Here is a 20,476-nt window from a genome sequence, read left to right as displayed (position 1 = left end):
ACCATAGTAATTAAGTGACTATCTAACAGAAATAATGGAAACTTTTGTAATTCTATTTCCGTATTTTTATTTTTTCAAACGGTAACTGTAACAAAGGATCAGTAAAATAAGAAAATACATAATTACGTTTTCTAAAGAAAGAAACTAAGATATATGAAACTGTTTGAGTAACGATGAAATATCACACACTACAGTAAAAAAAAAAAAAAAAACAGTTGCTGACGTCACACATTTATAAAATCTTAATACCCTAACCTTGACTCCAAGAACTGTCTTCCATAAGGGTGTCTCGCAGTCTGGCACTAATTTGATAATTATTTTTTCTAAACTTCAGTTTTGTTATTTTGTCTTTCATCCTTAAAGTATTTCACAATTAAATTAAAATAATTCGCATTCCATGTCAAACAATTTCTCATTCTTTTTTTCTTTATAAACTCGTAATCTGGAGGTCGCAGGTTGAAATCCCCATCACACCAAACGTGCTTGCCCTTTCAGCCGTTGGGATGTTCTAGTGTTTTGATCAATCACAATATTTGTTGATAAAGGAGTAGCACAAGAGTTGGCGGTTGATGGTGATACTTCCATCCAGTCTTACAGTGCTAACTTAGGGACGGCTAGTGCAGGTAGCTCTCGTGTAGCTTTGCACGACATTCAAGAACAAACAAAGTGTTTTATTTTTTGCGAGTGATGCAATATGCATGCTATTCCGCTATCTGTGTGAAACCTGCGACATAAATGTCCCTTTCTAGTATAGTTACATTTTTTTTAAACTCGTGTATATATTTCAACTCTAATAGAACATACATGCCTCAAACAGAATTTTAACACTCGTTTACCCCAGTGGCACAGCGGTATGATTGTGGACTTATATTGCTAAAAAACCGGGGTTATATACCCGTGATGGGAAAACATAGATAGGCCTTTGTGTTTAATAAAAAACAACAACAACATTTTAACAACCCATTTCTGGGCCCAGCGTGGCCAAGTGTTTAGGACATTCGGTTCGCCATTTGAAGGTTGCTGATTCGAAAACCCATCTTACCAAATATATTCGTCCTTTCAACCCCAGTAATGTTAAATGAGACAGTAGAGGGTATCCCCTATCTTCCTAGCGTAGATAATCCTCGCTTAGCTTTGTTTAAATTTAAACCAAATCTTTCTTCTGAGATTTGATTTTCTGACTATTGTGTGTATGTGTAGTAGTTTATTTTATGTGTTGTAAACACATCACCATACTTCGTGCAAATAGAAACGTACATTTGTCTATTTTATTTTGTGTAAAAGTAATGTTTTGGCAGACATAAACAGTTTTTAAAAGTTTTAATACGATTAATGATGCATTAATCATACATCAACGTTTTTGATGCATGGTAGACCAGTTCTCTGCTACGTAAATTTTGTTGAACTACTTATTATGAGTGCAATATTCACGTAGCTGTAAATTAGAAAATGTATAATAAAAGTTGAAAAATTGTTTCTTCGATATTTAGATAATTATTATAGTAGCAGCTTAGCGTCACTGTAATTGCTCAAGGCTGCTAGTCTAGCGTTGTGCAAGACGTCGTCTGGATTTGCAAGCGTCACCTGTAATAAATATTTTGATAATATTATTATAGATATATGTGTAATTCCTACGTATATTAATCAAATCATCACAAAAAAGCAATATTTGAACATTTTATATCACTTAATAGCTATGTATATAGTTTACGTGCCATACAACGTATGTTGATATTTAAAATTAAAGAAAATACAGTTTATTTGTATTGAATTTCGCGCAAAGCTACACGAGGGCTATCTGCGCTAGCCGTCCCTAATTTAGCAATATAAGACTACACTATCCACCTCCAACTCTTGGGTTACTTTTTTACCAACGAATAGTGGGATTAAACGTCACTGTTTTACACCTCCACAGCTGAATGGGCGAGCATGTTTGGTGCGACGGGGATTCGAACCCGCGACCCTCAGATTACGAGTCGAACGCCTAAACCCACCTGGCCATGCCAAGGCTGGAAAAATACACTTAAATCATAGTTTTGTTCGCAGTAAAACCTTTTTATTCCTTCCGGTGGCTCAGTTGTACGGCATCACATCTTACAACGTTACAGTTCGGGTTTTGATACGTGTGGTGAGTAGAGCATAAATACGCCATTGTGTAAACTTTTTGGTTAATAAGAAACAACCAAAAGAAAGTCTGTTTTTTTTAGGAGTTGAACTCGACTAAAAACAAATTCTACGAACGTGAGTTCGTAATAACCACCAAAAATGTGTCGTGAATTTGCACTTATTCAACTACATAGCAAGAGCTGTCAGTTAAACGGTGACACTGGTATATTTCAAATGTACAGACGAAACAAAGTAGTTCCTTACTACTAGCAAAATCCAACGGAGTGACAGGATATGTATTACATATTAGTGGTTTTGTTTGTTTCATGTAAAGCTATTTACTCAACAACGATTTCGCATTCATATGAAAAAAGAAATTATTTTTCTTTGTGTGTTGTTAAACGCAAACAAAAGCGTCGCTTGGCACACGGAGCCAATTGGTGTCTTGAAAAATCAGAACAGAAAACCACGATCGATATCATATTAAAACGCCGAAACTTCCTGTTTCTGTAGGCCAGATCTCCGAATCTTTTAAGCACATAACGACCTCAGAACACAATGGGTTTTGTGTATTAAAACCCACTTTTGAGCGTATAAACCTTTCAGAACTTATCACTGAGCCACTGAAGACAAAAGTAGTTATTTGTCCAATCTTGATTTTCAAACAGCATATCCTGTTATTAACAAGGTGTCGAGTGGCTATAACTATTTATTTGTAAATGCATTAAAAGATTCAATGACGTTATTTCAAAAAAGTGTAACAAATTTAAGAAAACCGTATTGAAACTCTCAAATGATTTTCACATACTCTTCATGTCACTTCTCCTCCCCCAAACCACTTTCAATTTAAACTATTGCAATGACAAACAGGGACTAAACTGCTCGCAATGAAACAGAGTTATCCATCGTTTGGATTTATTTTTTCTGAAACTGAAATTAAGCAAAAATGTAAAACAAACATCAAGCACTGTCATTTCCATTTCATTTTTAAGTATTATTTAAACATTTGGTATGACGTAAAAACCACGTGATTTTCTTTTTAATTGTATGAAAACAGTAAAAAGTTTTAAAACTGTAATTCATAACAACTCAAAATATGTCTAGAATAAACAAATAAAAATTTCAATAATGAAATATTCCACAAGAAAGTTTATTTTAAGGTACTTATTTGAATTAGACATTATTTTCCTTTTAATTCAACAAATTAAAAAGTTAATCGTCTTCATTCGTTATTTATAAACCAACTATGGAATAAAATTGGCAAGATATAGTTGTACAACTTAAGTAATTAATACCAATAGTATTCAGAAGCGTGAAATAGATGTCAATACACCAATTTCTGGTACAGCTGTAAGTTTACGGATTTACAATGCAAAAATCAGGGGTTTGATTTCCCTTGGTGGACACAGCTGATAGCCTGATGTGGCTTTGTTATAAGAAAAATACACACATTACCTCGGGTCGCGGCTTCGAATCACTGTCACGCTAAACATGTTCGTTCTTTCAGCCGTGGGAGCGTTATAATTTAACGGTCAATCTCACTGTTCGTTGGTAAAGAATTGGCGGTGAGTGGTGATGACTAGCTACCTTCCATCTAGTCTAACATTGCTAATCTAGGGACGGCTAGCGCAGATAGCCCTCGTTTAGCTTTGCGCGAAAATTTAAAAAAAAATGTACCTCGGTTATGTGAAAGATATTACCTGTATTAAAAATCGAATGGTGATTTTTTCACTAATCGTTTTAAAGTTTACGAACGCTAAAATCTTCATGACTTTTCTTTGTAGTTGTATTATACGCCGGAAATGACGTTTACAATTTCAGTATCAAAGGGATTTCCGTTGCAAAATCATGTAAGTTTGTAATAAAGAGAGCGAGCCTTTACGTGTTAGGCCTATTAGTTACTATTGAAACGATTCAGTTATGAAGCCAATTCTATATTTCATAGAAGCCCACGTTACTGAGAGACCTGTGTGAATTTTTGTTCATCACAAAACCAAACTTATTTAACAAGAAAATATTTACGGTGTTTAATTTTAATAATTATGTCATAAATTTGGCTTGAATCAACAAAACTAAAGTAACTTGGTTACAAATTAATAACATAACTCATACCTTCCCATAATAAAAATGTTATTATTAGCGAGGCAATAAGAGTAAAATAAACTGACTGGTAATGGAACACTATTATACATAGATAGTTTCGACAAAATTTTTTTTCATTCTCAAAACTTGTATGCATCTGTACGTATATATATTATTTTTACTTCTAACTTATAACTACTAATTCTAAGTTTTGGTATAAGAAGTTTTTATATTAAAAAATACCTCTTAATATCTTTCAGGTTTGCGAAGATATTTTACTTTTCTTCTTACTGCTAGAAGTCTCTATGAAACTTTCGTTACACTTTTGAGGATATATAAAAATCAGATAACCTTTGACAAAATACTTCGAGAAAACAGCGTGTCACTTGCATCATGCATTATCCAAGCAAGACCAAGAACAGATATGAAAATTATATTCGTAATTTTTGTGGCCCAGTGACTTTTCATTTTTCATCTAAACCTTTCACCACATAAAAACATATTATTGGTAAATTGGAGTTATAAATTTTAACAATTTCAATACGGCCCAGTACTGTTCAATATCAGTATTCGGTCTGAAAAAAAAGAGAGTTGGCGATAGGTGTTATTGACTAGCTGCCTTCCTATAGCCTTTCATTTCACTTCACATTCAAAGACAGCTAACACTACACGTGTAGCTCTCGGAAGCTTTACACGAAGTCCAACAAAAACAAGAATGACACAGTTCGTAAATTTTTATTCTACTGCTGATTGCAAACTTTTACACCCACCAAATATCAGCTGCAATAGCTGGTCTCTTGCTTTTTCCTCTATATATATTACAGACAGATAGCCGTAGAATTCAACTAATAAATCCTCGTGACCTAAACCTTAACTAGTCAAACAATTAGAACATTAATTCGTAGGTAAAACTCTCACTTTATAATTAACTTTTAATTAAATAAGCACTAAGGTTTCTTGCATGTATTTGGGAGACATTAGTTTTTAAAAGTTGATTGACAGCTATATACTTGGCCCGCGGTTTCGATACCCGTGGTGGGCAGAGCAGTTAGCAGTTTTTTGCTTGTTTGTTTGATTATTGTAAAGCACAAAACCACACAATGAACTATCAGGTTACGTTTAAAACGTTATATATATATATATATATTGAGCTTAAAATAAACGAAAAATAAATAATAAGAAAAGGGAAGCGAGATGCTCGTGAGTACAATATATAGATATCTTAACATTAAGAAGCCTCTGCGATAAACCTGGCAAGTTGGTCTCCATAACATATTTTCTTCGATGCCACGAGATAAGAAGTTCCAAATAAGCGAAAGACCGGAAACCTTGTTTTGTTTTTTGATGAAGATGTGCAGCAGTATTACATTTTACGAGCTGATTTACGTCATAGTGTTATAACGAGGTTTTAGAGGAAATGACGTATTAAAATGAATTCCTCTACCATAACTAAGAAAAACACAACTTGAAACGTGTTTATTTGTATACATATATTGGTGAAGTTTATATTTGTCTGTGATTATATAAAGTTAGAATAACTATCACATGCTAATATCTGTAACATTTTACGCTTTAGCACCATAGATATAAATCCCTTATGAACAAGGAACGCTAAAATATCAGTGTATGGCATAAATTACGTCATGTTACTATTAAATGGGGTCTTTATATAGTTAAAAGAATGGACACATCCGAATGAAGATGGATATTACAGTTATAGAAGTATCAGAATAATTCTTATCGTTTACAATTGATATTTTGTTTTGGGTTATGGATATTTCATTCAATAAAATATAAATCTTAATTAATAGGACGTAAAAGCTGGTGCAAAATTACCTATTTAAACTCTAAGTACATTCGAAATTGAAAGTTATAGACGTTTTTATACCTCGGGGATTGGAAGAGCTGTTGGTTTTGGGGCGTTTTCACGTGCTACGTTTTTTATTGTTCCACACCGAAAGATGTCGTCCACCCACAATCCTTGCATGATCTGTGCAGTGTCCACAAAGAAGTAAGTACCTGATCCATTCCTCTTGTCATCTCTCCAGCAGCCCTCGTGCCTGTTCCCATTGGCTATGAAATATCCGTCACAGAGAAATTGAGATTATAAACGCTCATGTAAGGAAACAAGCAACAAAAATGAAACTTTATTTCAAATCTAGGATCGGTAATGGTTTATTTTATCAACTAGCTGCTAAATTGACTTTGTTTTTAGTGTAGTCCTGACGTTACTGAATTATCAAACCCAGAATACTAAAGACAAAGAGTGTTGTCCACTGTGATGGTCTGTTGTCTCTTATGAGTTTGTTAATTTCTTTAACGGTATCAGAAACGGGGACAGCTCCTCCTCTCCTGAATTGTTCAGCCTTTCCCAGTACAAATGGATATAATGTTAGCCAAATTAGGAAAAATAGGAAAATGGATAAAATTTAGTTCAGAACCAGAGAACTTCCGGGACCTTATGGCGAATCCCAGACCTCAGTCGTAACGGATGCGTCTCTGGTACACTTTCTCTCTCTTTGCTAGGTCGAATGAACTTTGTTTTCACTTTCAGTGTGTCTCCTACATCTTTGTTCATAACTTACTAATTTTTCTCCCCCGCGTGTGTCACATCTTAAGTAACAAGTTACCCCATAAGTAATGTCCGAAAATTTAATATAGAAAGTGCATCATCATTTTTATCTTTGTAGAAGGTTTTAATGACTAAAATATCTAATAAGACGTGAATAAAAATGTTCAGACAAATAAACTAACCCAATACCACTTTTTCAGATCATTAATAAAATAAACCCTTATGAATATGGATGTGGCTGAGAAGCACATTAGGCATATAATGCTTTATGAGTTTAAAAAAGGCAATAGTGCAGCAGAAACTACAAGCATTCAAGGTGTTTGTGGTGCGGAGTCTGTCAATGAAAGAAAGTGTCGAAGGTGGTTTCAGAAGTTCAGACTAAGTCTTTAGTGATGCACCACATTCAGGTAGTCCTGTTGAGTTTAATGATGACTTGCTGTTGGCTGCACTTGATGAAGATTGGGTTGTAACAGATGAAGAACTGGCACAGAAGCTTAATTCAACCTATTCAACAGCTCATCGTCATCTGCAATAGCTTGGAAAGGTGTCAAAACTTGGAAAATTGGTCTCCCATGATTTGACAGAAGCCAACCAGAGCAAAAGTGGAAATTTACTATTCTCTGCACTCTCGTGAACGTAAGTCACCTTTTTTGGACAGGTTAGTGACTGGAGATGAAAAATTGATATATTATAAAAATGTTAAGCGTCACAGACAATGACTCAGTGCAGGTAAACTGGCTAAAGCACAGCCCCAAATGGACCTCCACCTTAGGAAAGTCTTGTTAAGCATTTGGTGTTGGTGTTATCCATTTTGAGTTGCTACCACTCAATGTAACCGTTAATCAGACTTCTACTGTCAACAGTTAGAGCACTTGAATGTTGCACTGAAAGAAAAAAAGGCCTGCTTTGATCAATCGTGAAGGTGTTATGTTACACAAGGATAATACACGGCCCTATACTGCAAGGATCACATCTGCAAAGTTTGAAGAGCTAGACTGGGAAAAACTTTCACATCCTCCTTATTCTGCAGACCTTACCCTGTCTGATTATCATCTATTCCGAAGTTTGCAAAACTATCTTGATGGAAAAGAGCTTGGAACAGATGAAGATGTCAAAACTATCCTCTCTACATTCTTTTCATCCAAACCCCAAGAATTTTAAACCCTCAAGAACATTCAGAAGCTTGTGATTTGTTGGCAGGAAGTAATTAATAATAATGGAACATACATTATTGATTAAATAACATTAAAAGCGTTTGAAATCCTTTTTTTATTTTTCTGAACCTAAAAGCGGACATTACCTGATATTAATCTAATATTCATTTAATGTATTTGGAATTTTACTTCCTGGCATGTAACACCACTTTAAAATACCGTCTGTGTTCGTCTTCTCAAGCACTTACTATCTATACTTGAGGTATCACCTCTGTTTCATCAGTAATTCAGTATCGAATTATTAAGCAACAAAGCAGATCGCTTTTTCTGATTTCTAAAATGTTTGAACACAACGTGGAACTATTTCACAGAAACTCAGTGTATTTGCATCTCGATGTAACGTTGATGTTTTTAGACCTCAATCAAAGGAATATTGGGCTCGGCATGGCCAGGTTGTTAAGACACTCGACTCGTAATCCGAGGGTTGCGGGTTCGAATTTCAGTCATACCAAATATGAAATATATAGTGATGGTCAATCCCACTATTCGTTGGTAAAAGAGTAGCTCAAGTGTTGGCGGTGGTTGGTGATGATTAGCTGACTTCCCTCTGGTCTTAAGCTGCTAAATTAGGGACGGCTAGCGCAAATTGCCTTCTGTAGCTTTGCGTGAAATTCAAAAAACGATCAAAGCGTACATGACCCTCCAGGGTACATAAGGTCACTCAATCCAGAGACAGAGAGAGAGAGAAACGAATATTGGAAACTTTAATAGTTATTTCAATATATATCTATGTGGTATGAAAGATAAAGACTGAGTATATTGTCTATTTAATTTTAATTCAATTACGTTTAGGGTTCACTACAAAACAAATACAGGTGCAACAATACAAATTTGTAAAAACTTACGAGCGAAAGCAAGTAATGATATGTGACAATATGCCAACCACACCACACCTGCTTGTCCAAGCTTTTCGAACTCTCAATCACTCGAACAGTAGTAAAAAATGCGAAACCAATGCAATATATTTTACTTGGTTTCATCAATAAATATTGTTTGAAGCTAATATGCAAATCCGAAGTTATTTTTATTCTTGGTACTGACCACACCAACCAAGGGCCAAAATAAACCTGCCTAAACCAGCCAAAAAGTGTAACAAACATGGCAGGTGTTTGGAAAACGTATATGTAGGTAAACTGATAAAACTGGCAATCGATTATAATGGGATATTGTTTTTACTAGATTTTAAAACCTGCTGCAGCTAACCCCCCCCCCACCACCACCACCTACCTCTCAGTGACATAGCGGTATTACAACGCTAGAAATCGAGTTTCGATACCCATGTTAGGCAGAGCATAGATAACGCACTATTTAGCTTCATGTTTTACTTTTAGATTCCCAGCTATGAAAACCGACCCCTTAAGGCGCCGCTTCAGATTTTGAAATATCATGTCCCAGTAGTCGTTGACTGGTAGAAATAAACTATTTGGCTCTACTATTCAGAATACTTTTTTTCAAACTTGAAATCCATGAAGTATGACAAAAGATACAGGTGTATATAGCAGTAATGGTTTTAGAGGTTTCAGCGTTTCCATCTTCTCCACAACCCATATCATACACCTTGATTTCTTCTAATCTAATTCAATTCTGACCTTTCAGGTCACTTGTCCTTCTCATTACTCTTCTTCCTCTACTTTCAGCATCATCTCATCGTTTCCAGTTAATACGATTTGCTTTATTCAAGTACGAATCCAAGGTAATGGGCATCAACAAATGCTATAGTCTCCTTTGCTTCAATGTTTATGTTCCTGGCAAATCATTTTACAGGTTTCATTTGGGAGTGTAGTTTTTCAATCAAAAGAAGAAGCTTTTTTATTTTGTATTATTGGATTATGGTTACATAGTCTGGCGCCTCCAATCTGTTTTTTGACTCTGAAGTGGTTTTTTTTTCTGTATATACAGGGTGTTCGGAAAGTCACTTTGCACTTATATATTTATTAACAGACAAAATTGCACAGTGACTTTCCGAACACCCTGTATATATATATAAATTTGGGTTGTTTCTAGTGAACGGGGGTCTTAAACAAACTACTCTATTTACAGTGAACCTTCGTATAGAAGGACTATTTGAAAAGGCTATAAGACATTTATATTTAATATTAGAAGTGTTTATTGACAACGTACAACTTTAAGTCATATCTTAGTTCATCCAACTCCGAAGCAGAATCAGCAGTGTATAGAAAATTTCGTATGAAAAATATAACGAAACCTACTGTGCCAAAATAGTTCGATCATTAAATACACTTGTTACACCTAAATAACATACCATTTGTATTAAATTCTCTCTGATCGACGCTTTAGGCTTAGCACAGCACGTTTTTATACAACATCACATTCCAAACTGGTAAAATAGTAAAGTTGCAGTCAGACCCAGTAACAAAGATTTTAACGTATTTTCCACGCCTCATAGCGTTCCCTTGGAGACAGAAATGAATACAGGAACCATGTTACCAGTACAATTTTAACACTAGAACGTCACGTGTTACTACTGTAAACATGACTAGTCACCTACAAGATTGTAGTGTGAAGTTTTTAACCTGTTTTTGTTAGTTAAATTGTTTTAATTCTTTGTGTTTTAACCTGAATTTTGTCTGACGTGTCAGTAAAAGTAAAATACTGGATATATGTATATAACTGTAAGAACTGTTATTATTTATTTTACTTTCTCAATACACTAGCATATTTGAAATTACTCACCAAACCTGAGGAGACCGAGTCCATTCCTTGCATCATCTTCCCATTCGCCTTCATACACACTAGCATCAAAATACAACATTCTTCCCCATCCGTGACGACGTCCCCTGTGCCATTCTCCGTCGTATCTTTCTCCGTTTTCATATAGCTGAATTCCGTGACCCTAGACAGTCAAGAGAAATGGTCGTATGTAATAAATAGTATTCGATTATTGATATTTTTCTTCAGCGGATAGCTAGCTACACAATGGATCGATGCTCTAAAGATTATTGTTGAGTTACAAGTGGGCGTAAGCATTCGGCCTTAAACTGTTTGTTTGTTTCACGTTAAACCCAAAATTGCACAACAGGTGTACATGCTGTGCTCACCGCAGGGATCGAATCTTGAATTTTAGAGTTTTAAGCCCTCAAGTCTACCACTTAGCTACTGACTGACTTGTGTATGATTAAGAAGTAGTCGGAATAAATAATATATTACAATAAAAAATATATACATCTTGATAACATGTGAAACTGCAAATATAAGAAAAAAATCAATATTTTCGTCCAAATGACCTTTGTAGAGTCCACAAAGAAGTCAGCAGAGAGAGGGGCAATTTCTAACAACAAAATAACTTGTAATATGCAAAGCAATTATCCAGACTTTGCTAACCGCTTTGCTTTGAACTCTGTAAGTAAAATCGCGAACAGTTGTTGGAAACAAACTAATAAGAGAAAAACAAATTTAAATTTAAAAAAATAGATTGAAAGGCAGCACAAACTGGGACGTTGTAATCTGGTATAGTATTTCTTTTAAATATGGATCATTTATTTACATATATATTTCGCAGTTTGAAACATAATTTTGTTTGATGTAAAATCACAGTAAATGTAACGAACTGTTAGAAGTATTGATATTTTAGGAACTAGTTTCGACATATTTATGCATCCATTTTTAATCTCAAGTTGTCATCGGATTGATTAGGTGGTTGATTTGAATTTCGCACAAAGCTACACGAAGGTTATCTGCGCTAGCCGTCTATAATTTAGCAGAAAAAACTAGAGGGAAGGCAACTATTCATCACCATCCGCCACCAACGCTTGGAATACTCTTTTATCAACGAATAGTGGGATTGACTGTACCATTATTATGCTCTCACGGCTGAAAGGACGAGCAACTTAGGTAAGGCAAAGAAAATATAAGTGTTAGTTATTTCAAAAATAGTTATGCATTTGTTATAGAAGTTACTATGAAAAACTTTTAAAAACTCTAGAAACAATTGAAACAGGAAGGTAGGAAAATAAGAAACAAAACTGATGATTATGGGTATTCATGTAAAATTTAGGCTTCAGTGAAAAGAATGCGGGCGATAGCACTTTGCATCATAAACAATTCCTCCGCTGAGCAAATGGTTTTGATAAATATTAGTTCTCAATTACGTTCATAACATGTGTTGGCTATTTTTCTACTTTCAAGTTGTAATTTTGATTCATCTTTCTATATTCAATTTTAATGGTTGCTCTGAATATCCAATTATGAACGTGGATATAAACTGTCCTGTGACCTACTTATCTTAAACAAACATAATTTATCTATTTATATATATTTAATTTCAGTATTTAATAACTAACTGGATATGGTAACAACAGTTTCTGAGGATTTGCTAGAAATTACCGAAACGGTAACGCAGGCCATGTTTTTAAAATTAGGGTTTTTATATCTTATTTATTTATTTTTGTAGATTAAGATACATACTTTCTCTATCAGAAAGTATGTATCTTAATATACATTTTAAGTAAGAGATAGAGATAGAATATATATATATATATATATTTGTTATACGAAAAGCTATTGAAATCATCTAGTTTGAGATAAACTTATTTAATGGGGATAATATTTCACTAAACAAGAAATGAGCAGTTTTCTGGTACTTTGATAAGAAATACAAACTCATGTAAAATTCATCTTACTACGTAATTTTTACTGGCTTTTGCCCCAAATAGTGCATATATGCCGTAGTTGCGACGTGACTGAAAGATCAAACATGGTATATACACTATATTAATTATTATATCAAAGTATAGAAATTATCGAGATCAAATCATAAAAAAGCGATATATATATATCTATATACTCTGCATAACATGACACAAAATATGGAATACATTTTTGCAAAATCACTTCGAAAATAAAACTTTTAATAAGAGAAAAATAAGCTGTTGGGACAAACACCGTCTACCGAAAACAAAATACGTATCAGAAAAAAAGAATCGAACAACCGCCTATTGCTAGTTTCAAGGATCTGCCAAAAGTGAACATAAAAGTCTAGGTATCAAATAGACCGAAACTGTTACCACTAGGTTACGTGTGTAAAATCTACGAAAACAAAGGGCAAGAGGGTGCCGATCCATGTCAAGATTCAATAATTGTTTAGAACTGTATCCATTCCTCATACAGACCCTATATGGTAAGTTTATAGCAGTATTAACAGTGTTAACAACGACAAGTAACCAATATTGCTGTTTTCGAATAGTATTCTTATATTACTTAGCTTTTGTTGGTACAGAAAAGAGCTACTATCAGGAAAGCTCAATATCCTTCACTCACGAAAAGTTAACACGCGAAAATTATTGTATTTATTATGATCTTCCTCTCGACATTAAACGAGAATACTCTCTTTCCTTAATTAGTGTTATGTTGTCTGTTCGAATGATACAACGGAATTGTTGGACGGTACACTTGACTATGTGTACAAACATTACATGGCCAGTAGCCACAGTGTTCTACAAAGTTTAGGAAATATTTTATTCACGAAAGACAATTCTTCAAATTCAAAGGACCTTTTCTTATGGGAGTGATGTTAGCTTTCAAACTGAGTCCAATGGCAAGAAACATGTTTTATACAACAAAGGGTTAACATGAACCCTGTTTTATCTGAGACACAAGTGTTCCTGGATATTCTGAATGAAAGATCTCCCAGGCATCTTAAATAACTACAACCACATTCTCGATGGGTTTCTTGTCTGTCTGTTTCACTTTCTTATTCACGACCCAGCCACACCATAAATGTACTCCTGTCTGTCATAAACACGTCTGTCAAGATTTATGTTTGTAATGAACATGTACAGTGCTGTTTAGCTGAAAGGGAAAACTTATATTTAAGCAAAGTAAACATAGTTTGAAATAAACAAACAAAAATTGTTTCAGCAGTATTGGGAATTTATCTTTTTGCATCCCAGCTACAATTGAAACCAGTCAAAGAAAGTATTTAGAAACAACAAAATCCAGATATTCACTTTCTAACAGCCTTTCTCTCTCTCTCTTTCTTTTTCGTGATTTTAACAGACCTTCCGTTTCACTTTCAAAAGAAGTTAAAACTGTCGCAGCCTACCTGTCCGAGTAAGGGAATGTTTAATTTGTTTTGAATTTCGCGCAAAGCTACACGAGGGTTATATGTGCTAGCCGTTCCTAATTTAGCAGTGTAAGATTAGAGGGAAGGCATCTAGTCACCACCACCGATCGCCAACCTTTGGGCTACTCTTTTGCCAACGAATAGTGAGATCGACTGTGACCTTATAACGCTCCCACAGCTGAAAGGGCGAGCATGAAAATGTGTTAGTTATTTCAAAATCTAACTCGCGACCTACACATTGCGAGTCGAGCACCCCCAACCATCTGGCTATACTAAGCTTATCAAGGGACTGACTGTGTTTTGTGTTTGTAGTTAAACGCATACGTATTACAGAAAGAACAACCTATGCTGTGCCTACCTCAGGTATCGAAATCTAGGTTTTAGCGTTATGAGATTGTTGTGTCAGTGGGGTGGGGTGGAGGCTTTAATCATAGAACTAATCTAATTACGGAACACATTAACACTTTGGCTGACAAAGTGAGTTATCTTGAAAATTTGTTGTCACTGTTGTTAATCTCAAGGTTCATAATTAGTTTCCTCACTCCGTTGAATTCACAAAACTCTTTTACCCAGCGTACTTTTACTGCGACTCCCTGTTCTCCAAACAGCGCCATAATCCAAAGTATTTATCGTAAAACTACATATAATAATACCTGTTTGAATCTCTTCGTACCATGTCCCATAGTAAATGTATTATTGAACTCTTAGTAAATCGAGCACGCTATTTATACACATAGCCTACGAAAATTATGATAATAATAATAATTAAAACATATTACCCTGATTAAAAAACTGAATAATTATAGTCATTATTTTCGAAAGAAGTGTCCTAATTCCATTAAAAATGCCAGCTTTAAGGAAAATTCTGGATTTTACCGTTGCTGAATACGTCTTTGATTGTTTGTTTGGGAATTTCGCACAAAGCTACTCGAGGGCTTACTGTGCTAGCCGTCCCTAATTTAGCAGTGTAAGACTAGAGGGAAGGCAGCTAGTCATCACCACCCACCGCCAACTCTTGGGCTACTCTTTTACCAACGAATAGTGGGATTGACCGCACATTATACACCCCCACGGCTGGGAGGGCGAGCATGTTTAGCGCGACGCGGGCGTGAACCCGCGACCCTCGGATTACGAGTCGCACGCCTTACGCGCTAGGCCATGTCTTTGATCAATTTGAACTTTAGCTGGAATAGAAAAAGAAAGGAATTTTTTCGAAACCGCTAAAAATTATTTCTTTCTTTCAGTCTAAATGATGTTTAGCCCCTCCTAGTACAGCGGTCAGTCTGCGGATTTACAACGCTAAAATCAGGGGTTCGATTCCCCTTGGTGAGCTCAGCAGATAATCTGATGTGGCTTTGCTATAAGAAAACACACACTAAACGATGTTTATGTTGCTTGAATATAAGCTTTTTAACTTTCATCTATACTTACAGTACGAAAACAAAGGTTATGAAACATTCGAAACGGTAATGTAATTTTAAAAATCATGCACTCAGGAAAGTTAACAGTGTTGTAATTTTGGTATTTAAAATACACAAGCAGTCATTCTCCTTATCGGAGAAAAATTACCTTTCGCCAATTACATACATCCCATAAGAAGAAATACAAGCAGTTAGCAAAGTGATCTGGTACCAAAAACAAACAAACGTGACACATATATAATGGTCACAACATTACGGTCTCTGGGAGTACTAGCCTTGCTTTCAATACTGAATGAAATACATATATCATCTTTACGAGTACGTTACGTTTGTGACAGACAATAAAAAGGATCAAAGAAGACTCGTGGTGTGGCTGGGTCATGAATAGGAACATTAAACTGACAGAAAAGAAAGTCCATTGAAATTGTGGTTTCTCATGGTAGTTATCTGTAGGGGAGAAACTGAACTTATAGTTCATATTCAAACACGATTAAGGTTACTCTTTATTACAGCGTTTTTCGACCTTTTCGATATTAGGTGGTCGAGTCATTCATTTCTAAACTGACTGGAATCACTAAGATGCAAATAAAAAACAACAAAAAGCGTTATGATTTACATACATATGAATATTCTGAGTTTGTTTTTTTATTTGTTTTCGCAAAATCCCACAAAGCGGCGTTGGTCTACGGAACGATGACTGAGAAACATTGCTCTATTGTATACAACAGTTTTCATGCCAGTATGTTCTGCTTGAACATTAACACCACTCGATTGAAATAACAATTTGAATTTTAAGGATTGTCCTTCGGGACTGACATGTTTAATAGTCTAGCAAATAACTATGTAATGTTTGTGTGGATATTAAGTGTGTCATTCATATATTATATTACTAGTTGGAGTACCTGTCCCATGGACATTTAATAAAACTGGTCTATATATTTATTTTAATATTCGATCGTGCTTTATTACGTTTTATTATCAACTTACCCAACAAAACAATAATGCTACACACAACAATACAAACGCAATGGTTTCGGTAACGAATGGAGTTATTTTGTGATGACGAGAAACCCACTTGAAGTTAAAATGTATCTCACGAAGGCTGGTATTGGTAGTATTAACACTTTTACTAATTAATTAATTTACTTTTACTAATAAAGCAGAAGACAACGTTTAGACCTTTTTTAACCTAAAGATGGCCTAAGAAGGTCGAAACGTTGTTCTTTGCTTAATTAGTAAAAGTGTTAATACCCATACCATTCGTCCTGAGATACAATGCAGTTATTTGTTTAAGGGATGAACAATTGCAAGAACAATTTAAAAAAAAAAAACAGAATAATTATGTGATTTAGGACATCTGAAAGTGGATTGCCAAGAACTTGGAAGAGAGACAGGAGAACTCTAACAAGAAAAATCGTCTAAGAAACCTTGTGGTCCCTCTGGACTATGGGATATATCAATAAATCAGGAACCTTAAATTGGTTTTTTGTAACTTTGAGGTTTCCGTGGATAATTTGCTGACAAATACAGTCATCTTAGCTGGTATTTCTGGTTATTCTTCTGGTTTCGTGAAAACCTGTAACGTCAGGATATAACTGATTCTTATTATGTTTTTCCTGAAGTGCCACTGATGTGTTACTTATCTTACACTTTAAGTCCTCCCTGTTTACCATTAATATCTTAATTTCATTTTTGTAATTATAGGCATATTTACAACTTAAATAACTTGCAGTTGTAAAACTATTGAACCCCAGCAGACGCTTGGATATTATGTTTTTCCCCTTCTAGCAGCGGACAGATGCTTATTTGAGGATGCTTAATCAAATCTTTGTAAAAAGGTGTTTTATTTTCCTCCGTATCAAGCATTTTATTTGGGTTATTGAATTATTAAAAATGAACATAAATGCACAGTATTTACAGTTTTAACATTAGTTTGTAATGTCAAATTCCATCAAAAGGTGACACTAGTGTACAATTAGTTATTCTCTATAGTGAACATAATTAATTGTGTATGCACGAACAAAAATAATAACAAGCTTACCTCTCTTTCATTATGAGACCAGTCCCCTACGTATTGCTCCTTCAGACCGGAACCAGATGGGTTAGGGACACCAAATGTTCCGTGACCATGGCGTTTCCCATTCTTCCAATCTCCACTGTACGTAGCGCCTGTTGCTTTCCAAAACTGTGTACCTTTGCCTTTGTACGAAAACACACACACACACACAAATAAATACAAATTAATAAAAATATTTCATAGTGAAGTTTTCACTTTATTTATTTCGTTATAACTTATTATTTCAAGTCAAGTGGTTATCTCGGCTTTCTCGATCTACATTTCTTAAAATTTCCAAATAATAAGCTTTGGATATATACCAATATTTTCTTACAAAATCAATAACATACAGCATAACGTGGGTGCGTTTTTCATATAAAAAATTACATCGGACTATCTGCTGTGTCCACCGAGGGGAATCGAACCCCTAATTTTTGGTTTTATAGTTGGAGACTTACCGCTATTACAGTGTGGGAATACAGAATAATACGAAATGAAACTTCGTAATGATAACATAAATTCTAACTGAATCCTAATAAACTTATTTTAAACATTAAACTCCTTTACTACTTTTCTTTCATTTTCTTATTATACATTTCTAAAAGTAGGGGTTCGATTCCCATCGGTGGACTCAGCAGATAGTCCGATGTGGTATTGCTGTAAGAAATGGTTCGTTTTGAATTTTGAGCAAAGCTATACGAGGGATATCTGCGATAGCCGTCCCTAATTTAGCAGTGTAAGACTAGAAGGAAAGCAGCTAGTCATCACCGCTAACATTTAGGCGACTCTTTTACCATCGAATAGTGGGATTGACCATCGCATTATAACGCCCCACGGCTGAAAGGGCAAGCATGGTTGGTATGACAGAAATTCGAACCCGTGACTTTCAGTTACGAGTCAAGTGCCTTAACCACCTGTTCATGCCGGGTTCTGCTATAAGAAACGCACACTTAGTATACATTTCAATAATAATGTAATTTCATTATTCTTAAATTTAAAATACTAATTTAAATATGATATGAAAAGGAACGGTTACAATATTTTCACATGATGTGTCTAGCTTTTATTTGGAGAAAAGGTGTATTTGTAATACACCAAAGTTTTAAAACACTCTACATAAACAAATGTTTAAAGAAATTGATAAGCCATGAATTTAATTGTTATGATGTTTCAAATGTAAATCATTTTACATGTATTTTTATAATCTTCTGCAATTTTACAGTATAATTTATTTTTTCGGCTTGATATACATTCGTCTTAGCTTAAAGCTACATACAGACTATTTGCTCTATATCCTTTGCGGAGAATCTAACCTCAGATGTTAACGCTGTGAGTCCGTAGGTTACCGCTAACTCAACAGAGGTCCTTGATTTAAATATATATATATTTCTTGTTATTTCACTTCACGTTACCGTGAGTTACAGGCCCTGTTGTGCCCTTTTAACCTAAATAAACCTATTCGAGGTTATGATTTGTAGTTAGTGCCAAACGTTATGATTGAAAAATCATATCAAATAACATACACATATATATATAATCTATCTGCTTATGTAGCTTACCATGTTTCTTATCGACTGCCCACTCTCCTGAATACCAGTTTCCATTAACGTCATATATTGTGTGAAGAACTCCATTTCGTTTAGCTTTTTGTAAGTTCTGTTTCCAAATTGGTTGGGATTTCTTTTGTTGTGTTTTGAATCGTGGCATTCCTGGAGCATACTAAGGTACGAATTATGTTTAAGGTTAAGCTAAAAAACATGAATTTAGTTCCTGTCGTTGTCCAAAGCGCGATTGTCTTACAACCATAGCGTATTTCTATATTATTTTCATTTCTATGGAAACGCAGTATATTGTTGTCTCTGCCATCTACCGGATAATCATATCTTTTTAAAAAATATTTTGTTCTAACGGCATGAAAATGTATTATTTCGAAATGAATAAACATAATAATAAAGAAACGATAATGTAATGCTTAAGATTTATATTTTGCTTGATTATGGTGATTTTGATATTAAAAATTTCGTTTACGTTTCTGTTGTTGCAACTAGGAAAAACATAAACAATAAGAATGTTTTTATTTTTTACAAAAAGTTTATATTAAGTATCACACATGTCAAAAGTATTTTTAACGATTTATTGTAAAAATTGATTAATTTTATTGTTGTTCTCGCTTCACGCTATTAGGACATTGTTTTAACCTTATACTATCTAATGTGCTAAATTATTGCTATTTCCTTTTGCAATATACCCTAAGAGGGTTGAAACAATGCATAACTATATTTATTCATACAAACGTATATATACACTTATACTATTAGCCTAGTATTTAGGCTAATTTCATAGTGTTAACATTTTCCCTATTAAATGCTGAAAAAGTATTTATTTTTATTTTCCCTTTTCTTATTTTCATCTTTCGAAGCTCTACTCAAATAAGTGGTTGAGTTTAACAATGCAAAATGCATATATTTTCTTTATGTTCATTGGCCTTAAGATTTAGGCCAGCAGTGTATTTCTATGTAATAAACATTTCACAAATTTTATAAAATAAACAACTTCTTTCATGTAACTTTATCACCAGATATATTATATTGTTGCAAAAAGGACATTAAAAGAGTAATCTTTGAAATATATTAAAACAAACGACCACCCGTGTTCTATTTTTCTGATGAACTCTGTATTGACCAAAACGCCTCGTTCGCGGTGGATGTGACGGACAAACTGTATTTGAAATACTATTATGCACTTTTCTTCTTCTTAAAAATACATAAGAAACTAAAGAAAAAATGTAGTGTTAAATATATAATAGGATTAACAATGTCTTATTAGAAGTATAGCTAATTACAACCATGCCTCACTAGCTTAGAAAAGCTTTTCACATCATAACAATTATTGTTGCAATAAATGGCATATTGCAATATCCAATCCATGTTTGCTTTTAATTGA

General features: G+C 34.4%; 1 protein-coding gene across 2 annotated transcripts; it reads right to left on the bottom strand.

Moving 5' to 3' along the window:
- Nucleotides 1–50: 50 nt before the first annotated feature.
- Nucleotides 51–19,482, bottom strand: LOC143222751 (MORN repeat-containing protein 3-like). Of its 2 annotated transcripts, none has more exons than XR_013012460.1 (5): nt 19,093–19,482; nt 17,519–17,676; nt 10,669–10,828; nt 4,432–6,261; nt 51–1,584 (listed from the first exon to the last, which is right to left on the bottom strand). XR_013012460.1 is itself a non-coding variant. In XM_076449693.1 (5 exons), exons 1-5 carry the CDS (start codon nt 19,238–19,240, stop codon nt 1,498–1,500), a joined length of 738 nt encoding a protein of 245 aa, XP_076305808.1. In that variant the 5' UTR covers nt 19,241–19,480; the 3' UTR covers nt 51–1,497. The 2 variants fall into 2 exon arrangements, 1 of the variants encoding a protein (XP_076305808.1); XM_076449693.1 differs by having other exon boundaries at nt 6,077–6,261; nt 19,093–19,480.
- Nucleotides 19,483–20,476: the final 994 nt, after the last annotated feature.

This window comes from Tachypleus tridentatus, chromosome 1 (genome assembly GCF_004210375.1).
Source record: "Tachypleus tridentatus isolate NWPU-2018 chromosome 1, ASM421037v1, whole genome shotgun sequence".
In the NCBI taxonomy this organism is placed as follows: domain Eukaryota; kingdom Metazoa; phylum Arthropoda; class Merostomata; order Xiphosura; family Limulidae; genus Tachypleus; species Tachypleus tridentatus.
Note: the sequence above shows the minus strand (reverse complement) of the source record. Positions and strands in the feature narration are given on the sequence as shown.

Bases quoted from the DNA above. Each gene is read 5' to 3' on its own strand.
- LOC143222751 (XM_076449693.1), bottom strand. From the start codon at position 19,240: ATGCCACGATTCAAAACACAACAAAAGAAATCCCAACCAATTTGGAAA. The intron at 17,677-19,092 runs GTAAGCTACATA...TTTCGTACAAAG, and splicing joins GGCAGTCGATAAGAAACATG to GCAAAGGTACACAGTTTTGG. The intron at 1,585-6,076 runs GTATAAAAACGT...TATTTATTACAG, and splicing joins CAGCTCTTCCAATCCCCGAG to GTGACGCTTGCAAATCCAGA.